This window comes from Priapulus caudatus, unplaced genomic scaffold (genome assembly GCF_000485595.1).
Source record: "Priapulus caudatus unplaced genomic scaffold, Priapulus_caudatus-5.0.1 Scaffold1921, whole genome shotgun sequence".
Classification (NCBI taxonomy): Eukaryota; Metazoa; Priapulida; class Priapulimorpha; order Priapulimorphida; family Priapulidae; genus Priapulus; species Priapulus caudatus.
Window position 1 is genome coordinate 13823 of NW_014578982.1, and position 7509 is coordinate 21331.

Sequence of the window (7509 nt, forward strand, 5' to 3'; positions counted from 1 at the left end):
ACCGCGAATTTCCACGCTGCCTCTGACTCTGTCCCACGAGCTAAAGTAACAATCAAATAACAAATTAATTTCAAAAAAAACCAAAAGTATAATAAAACAATAAATTAATAATACATAATAAGCAGTATACAACATAAATAATCGGTAAATAATAATTAATAAAATAATAATAGATAATAAATAGTAATAGAACATGAATATGAACACGAACAGGAACATGAATATGAACACGAACAGGAACATGAATATGAACACGAACAGGAACATGAATATGAACACGAACAGGAACATGAATATGAACACGAACAGGAACATGAAAACGAACGCCAACACAAACACGAGTCGAGGGTTTGTCGTAGGTTCCGCGCGGAATGCCGCGTTAAGCGCACGTTAACGATTCGAGTTTCGCGAGTGTACAAGCAGCGGGTGAGGGCTGAAGTGTCGGGTACACAACGCTCCCGAAATTACTGTATATATGTTTTGAAATTTTTTGGATCGAGTTTTTCTTTCTTTTTCCTTATTGCTGTTTTAATGGTTTTATGCGTTTGTTCTAATCTTTACTCGGAGTGGTAACGATACGCGTCCTCGTATAGTTTCTATTTCTCAGATCGTTTCCTGATGTTGATAGAAGCAGGAGTAGATAATCACTCATGTCATTTATGAATGTAACACATTTGTGATTATTTGCTCCGGATAGAAGTTATATTGAAATTCACATAGTTCCACTCGTCAGTATCTGCTTGGCTGAGCGACCGAGCGTCTGCCTACTACGAGTCAACACCGTGTAACGTCCTTTGATCCTTTGAAGGTCGCCGACTGCGAGACGTATTCGGCCATCGTCGCGACGCAGCTGAATCAGGATGCTTTGCAGGAAGCCGAGCGAGCCGGGAAGCTGCTGGGAGAGATGCTGCAGGATGCGGGCGCCACGGCGATACTGGATAGGGTGAAGAGCGCGGCGTAGTCGCGTCGAAACGACGGCGGGCCGCGCGTCCGCAGCCGAGACGATGGCGAGATCCCCGGAACGATAACGCTAGCAGAGACGCGTCCTGCGAGGTCTTCATTCACGCTCGGCACAAAGTCTTCATCATCATCACGAATCGTTCATCGCCTTCTTTCCAAGATCTTCGTCACGCTCTGCGCGAGGAAAATTCGGAAAAAATTCTTTCGAATCGTTCACCATCTTTATTCCAAGATCTTCGTCATGCTCTGTGCAGCGTGAGCTAGGTGGAGGTGTGTAGATGGACGTCGGCATCATGGTTTTTTAATTTTTTCGCTGAAGCATCACTTTTGTTTGGTCATTTGCGGCCGTCGACCAAAGGAGGCATTATCTCTGGAATACGCCACCCTTTGTGCGTGGCTCGCTTAGATTCATTTCTGATTGTCAACCAAAGAATGCAATATCTCTGGAATAGTCCACGTTATGTGTGTGGTGCCTTTAGCGACGCATTGTAGCATAATGCGTAGCAAGTGAGTTAATAACATTTTTAAGACGTTATCTAACTCCTGATATTATATAACATCACGTTTCGAAGCACTCAAAGTTTAAAAAAATATATACTCGTTTACTATAAATTGTGTTTCTGCTAGGATTCGTATGTATGGCCATGGGGAAGTGATCTTGTTGGAGGTATTGTTGGGTTATATTATTAACAATTTGCTTATTCTTCACACCTTGTGGAGTACATGTTATCTGATCTGTATAATGAAGAGCATTTTATAAATGTACGTGCAGGTTCTCTACAAATTTTATTTTTGGAAAATTGGTATCTATGGTTATGAAATAACTAATGTGTATGTTAGTTACTATACCGGTTGTGTGTGTAGTTTATATAATGAAATGAATTATGAATATGTAACGAAATAAATTTATACAGAGTTTACATGGTGTTGTTTTTTCATTACTATCTACAAACTAGAATTGTGTTCATTCAACTTTCTATATGGGGTTGCTATTTTACGGTAAGATTTCAAGTCAAAACATACTTTTACATTACTAATAAATAATTTTCTGTATAGCAGCAAAAAGTTCAGTTCTTGACAATTTGAGATTGTGGTGCCACCCCGCGGTCGCATTCTGAAGCTTGACTCCAAACAAAGGCACGTGACCCTGAATCATCAACATTAATGGTTGCCCATTGCGATCAGACTTGATAATATTTACGTCGCTACTTGACTGCGAATTATTGTCTAAATATTCAACTGACAACATTTCGTTTGCTTCAATAACACACATACGTGTGTTCTAAACGTTAACTTCAATCGTGAGTTATACAGAATGACGTCACAGACGAAATCATTCAAGGAAAGACGAGGCTTTTGTAAGTACAGCAAATCAGCAAAATCAATTCGTCATTGTGGTGCAACCTAACAGTAACAGCAACATACAAATTCATGACGATTTTTTGTATATTCGACGGCCGTGAGTAAAATACGAATAAATAGTGTGATACATATTTATTATACGATCTACGCCATTTATAGCCATTCATTCATTCTACGCCATTTCTTTGTAGCTCCATTTTTTCATTCAACCAATGTCAATGCATTCCATTAGCATCAGTAGGCCTACTCACTGTACTGTACAGTGTACTGTAGTATCATATGACCTGTTTGTGTTTGTTTACCAATCGGTCTTGTTTCATGTTTGCACAAATTACAATGAACTGTAGTATCGACCTCAATATCAATTTTTGTTATCGCTTCTTTCTATCTATCTATCTATCTAGCTATTAGTATTAGCTCTAGTAGTAGTACTATAGCCCGCTTACATTAACTGCCGCTGGCCGCCAGCGGCAGTTAATGTAAGCGGGCTTTAGTACTAGAGCTATCTAGCTATATGGTTACGTCGATCTGTCACTCTTGACAATTACACAACTCTCTCAACTAACTTGCTCGATGTATGGTTAAAAATCATATTCACTATGATAGTGCTTGTTTTGATGGATTTATTGCAGTTATTTTTTATTAATTATTTCAGCTGCCAGAGTGAGGGATGTGCAAAACATTCGAGAGCAGCATCCAGATAAGATTCCAGTAAGGCTGTATCTAAAAAAAAACTAATAATATATAAATTATATATATTGTCAACACCAAAACAGCAAGCTAAATCCACGTGGGGTAACTGAGTTGAGCTGTGCCCCGTAGAGGCTGGCCAGGCCTCTTCTAAGTCTTCTTCACACGTCTCTAAAAAAAAACTAATACGTCTAAGATGTTTGCCAGTGTAGCAGAATTTCGCTTGCTTAGCATCCAATCAAAGTTGCCATTGAGAGACAATATCCAAATTAAAATTCAGATAAGTACAAGTTTACATTCAAAATTAGGTATCAGCACTTGCATTTTCGACTGTGATGTGGTTTCGCGGGAAATAATGCAGGCCTCCTGGGAGAACCATACTAGCAATAAGCCATTTTACTTGTTGTGAACCCAGTATGTGAGGCTGATCACATGTTTTATCATGACTGAGAAAAACCTGTATGTAGCTAGTGCGTGAGAGCAAACCCTCTCATCTTCTCACGAGGAACCTACGAAAAGTTGCTCCCACATCCAAAACTGACATTCCTGTATTCGTGCTCTCGTTTCAGATAATAATAGAACGTTACCATGGTGAGAAACAGCTTCCAGTGCTGGACAAGTCCAAGTTCCTTGTTCCGGACCACGTCAACATGTGTGAACTCGTGAAAATACTGAGGTAAACTTCTAAAATTATTCTATTTTAATGGTGTTTTTGGTATGCTATAACTACAGCTTTCCCTCATGCTGGGGATTTATAGAGCATTACCCCAATTCTTTCAGGGCCTCACTATAATAGCTGTACGTATTGGTATATTAAAGCAAGGTTTACCCCATGGCTTTAATGCATGTCGGGTCCTACAGGCCTTTAAAGCTGAAGCTAATTGTGCAACATCCCATTAACCCTCTGACAAGACCTAATTGCCTAATTGACATGCCTTGATTTCCAGTTGTGTTTACTTTTTACAATCCCAACACACTCTTTCTGTGTGTTTACTGTTTACTTTTGACAATCCCAACACACCCATGCTATGTTTTCACAGCTTGATGTATACATACCCGAACTGATTTAAGTTTACTTATGCATTTGGGTCGCTAACAACACACCCATTTGCAGTTGTGGATAAATTGCCTGATTGTACGACATGCTTTCTGAAATTCCCGAGGGAAAACCCTAATGATACCTATATATTCATCTGTTATTTTCTTTTATTTATCTATATGTGTTATTCTTGAAGTTCCCCGGGGAAAATGCTGATGATACATATATTTATCTGTTATTTTCTTTAATTTATCTATATGTCTTATCCTTGGGTAATTTTCGCTCTGTTCTCGTGCTCTCTCACACAGGCGTAGACTGCAGTTGCATCCGAACCAAGCTTTCTTCCTCTTGGTGAATAGTCGCACCCTAGTCAGCATCGTAACGCCACTGGCGATGGTATACGAAAACGAGAAAGACGAAGATGGATTTCTGTACATGGTGTACGCGTCCCAGGAGACATTCGGCCATTAAGTAACAAAGCGTCATATGCCATCGATGTGTAAATAAGTAATAAATTTGTCAAGGTGCCCGGGTACCTGTAAATAGAACCTATATGCAGACTGGTCATTCGTAAGAAGTTGAAGAGGGACTTGAACAAGATTCCGTGTAGCACTGTACTTGCTGTAGGGCGGCCGATATCTGAGCATGTGTGCACGTGTTACTTGCTAAAAGGTGTATAATCAAAAAGTTATTACTCCGTAGAAGACATCAGTTATTCAGAGTCAACAGGAAGGTTATAGGTGATTAATTTACCTTGGTGTGTTGTTGTGTTGTTGATCAATGCTACAGTTCATATGAAAATAATTCAGCACATACATGCACTTTTCATTGATAAAAAAATTATTGGTATATGTGGTTTATTAATGGTGTCAAATAATAATTCGTTTCTGCAACCCTACATTAATGATTGTAGATTGCGTACCAGTATCGGTGTGATTCGGCTATTTGAATGGAAACTGCACTCCATTGGTATGCGTGCAGCGTAGTCTGGTAAGCGAGTATGTTTTAGTGGCACTGCGTGAATTTGTATCTTAGAATTAATTGGAGGTAGGTTAATGATAATATGTATATCTTGCATGATCAGCAAGCTGCTAAAGTAGGGTGATCCAATGGAACACACGTCATAAAGGAGCTGTTCTATTTGTAGTTGTGAAGGTTTTCTGCTACCACTTAAAGAATTGTCTAAACGAAAGATTCAGATACAGCATATGGTACTTTCAGCCACTGTTTTGTGTACATACCCATGTGTTTCTGTATGTATGTATATATATATATATATAATGTAGTCAAAGAAAAAATTGTTTAGCTTGTACTGTTTGTTGTACAGCACCGTGAACTATGAAATAGAAGTGCAATGCGTTGTGCTGCGTGATACCAGTTGCAGCTACTTTTGTTCATGGACCCTGAAAATATTTTAAATTGTACTTTTAGCGTAAGTTCTTCTTCAACGGTGAATTTAGTGGTGATAACTGTACTTGAATTGTCATTAAGCCAATTTTCATTAATATTTTTATGCTAGTCGGTCGGTGTTGGAAAAATATGTCCTTAAAGTATAAATGCACAGACTTGATACCTTTACATGCATATTGTGTGTGCGTGCATGTATACATGTGTATGTGCATAGTATGGCCAAAGAAGCGGTCAACCGATAGGATCCTAAGTTTATAAGTAGTTTAGTAAAGTTAGTTTAAGTAAAACATAATTTTAGCATATGGTTGGTGGATAAATTAAAGCTAACTTTGTTGAATAAATCGTATTCCAATAATCTTTATTGCAAGCCTGTATCTATCTATATAAGAAGGTGTATATGCTTTTACCCTTGTGTAACTAACTATGTTAAAAATAAAATGGGCATTTAAAATTGCAAGTACATGCATCGATGATTATCATTTACATGGATAAGAGTTTCATGTCGAGAACATGTAAACCTAATATTAATTATATTATTTAGAGTAAATATATGCTCTTATTAGAATCTGTGTCTTGGATGCGGTTCATCCATATGTGCATTCTCGTTCTTGTTTTTACAAATTTTGAGTGGCAGGCATCTAGATCTTGAGTATCTAGAAACTTCTCTCAAGGAAACTGCTTTTATGCAATTGTGACAATATTAAATGGTAACAGAATTATACAGAAATTAGTATGTAACAGAATAAAGTAAGAATGATTAGTAACATTAGTAATTACGATATTAAATTAAAAAAACAATGCTTTCGGCTGGATTCGAACCCGTGACCTTTCGGATTGCCCCTGTGAAGTCCCCGCACGCTAGCCATTAGGCCACTGCGCACAAAGAAAAAATTTCTCCTGCGTGATAGCCTATTGGTTAGCGTCCGTGGACGTCATAGGTGTTTGGTGGAGATCCGAGAGGTCACAGGTTCGAATCTCAATGGGGATAATAATTATTTTGCGTTTTATTTTTTTTATCAATTATTATTATTCATAATAAGCCTAATGTCATTTCGAGCTATCTATGTAACAGAATAAAATTAGAATAATTAGTAACATTGGTTAGAGAGCCAGCAAAAACTAAAAAAATAAAGAATCATTTATCCATTCCCGCGCGATGGCGCTACCACCGCGAGAATACACAGACACGAAGCTTCTGCTTTATTTACTCAAATTACTGTATTTGTGATCGATTCGGTAGAGTTTCTACTATTTTCTATCAACCGATGTCATGGAATATATGCCAATCGAATTATTATGGATATGTATTTAATAGGTAAGACGTGAATCATTTCGGTTATTTTAGTAAATAAGCTCAAACCAGTTTAACGATTAATGATTGAACTCGAAGATTTCGGAAATATCGAGACTCGAATAACAACACCGTGTCACTGTCACGATACATCATACAGTACAGTAGGCCCTACGTAACAACTGAACTGAAATGTATGATTAGGCCTACTCGCGCAATGTCAGTACTAGGTGGACACTGGCACTGATTCTTATCATGCCTCATTCATTGCCTGGATGGAATGTCACTATCAGTATCATTGAATTCACAATCGGACCTAGCTCTACTCTACTGTACTAGTAGTAGTACTATATAGCCCGCGTACAGTTGCCGCTGGCTGCCAGCGGCAACTGTACGCGGGCTATAGTACTACTACTAGAGCTAAATCGGACCTTACATGGTTGTAGGTGCTGAGGTATCAAGTCTAATTTAGGAACTCGGTACATAATGACGAGTAAGGTGTTTTGACGACGATAATGACGACGGCGACGACGACGATGGTGATAATATTAATAATTAGGCCGTGGCTACGCGACCGGTTCCGGACGAGGAGCCGCTAGGCTACGCGTCCGGACATCCATCTCACACAGTGATCTTGCGACACATACACGCATGATTGCGCAATGGTACGCTCTGATGTTTGCCGAGTGTGTGTGTGTGTGTGTGTGTGTGTGTGTGTGTGTGTGTGTGTGTGTGTGTGTGAGCGTGTGTGTGTGTG

The 7509-nt window shown here is 38.9% G+C and overlaps 1 protein-coding gene across 2 annotated transcripts; it reads left to right on the forward strand.

Moving 5' to 3' along the window:
* Positions 1-2098: 2098 nt before the first annotated feature.
* LOC106817912 (microtubule-associated proteins 1A/1B light chain 3A-like) lies at positions 2099-5918 on the forward strand. 2 transcript variants are annotated; one of them, XM_014822621.1, is made up of 4 exons: positions 2099-2318; positions 2978-3033; positions 3582-3688; positions 4360-5918. In XM_014822621.1, the coding sequence occupies exons 1-4, from the start codon at positions 2276-2278 to the stop codon at positions 4520-4522; spliced, it is 369 nt and encodes a 122-aa protein (XP_014678107.1). In that variant the 5' UTR covers positions 2099-2275; the 3' UTR covers positions 4523-5918. The 2 variants fall into 2 exon arrangements, with proteins under 2 accessions (XP_014678107.1, XP_014678108.1); XM_014822622.1 differs by lacking the exon at positions 2099-2318 and adding an exon at positions 2349-2419.
* The last annotated feature ends 1591 nt before the right edge of the window (positions 5919-7509 follow it).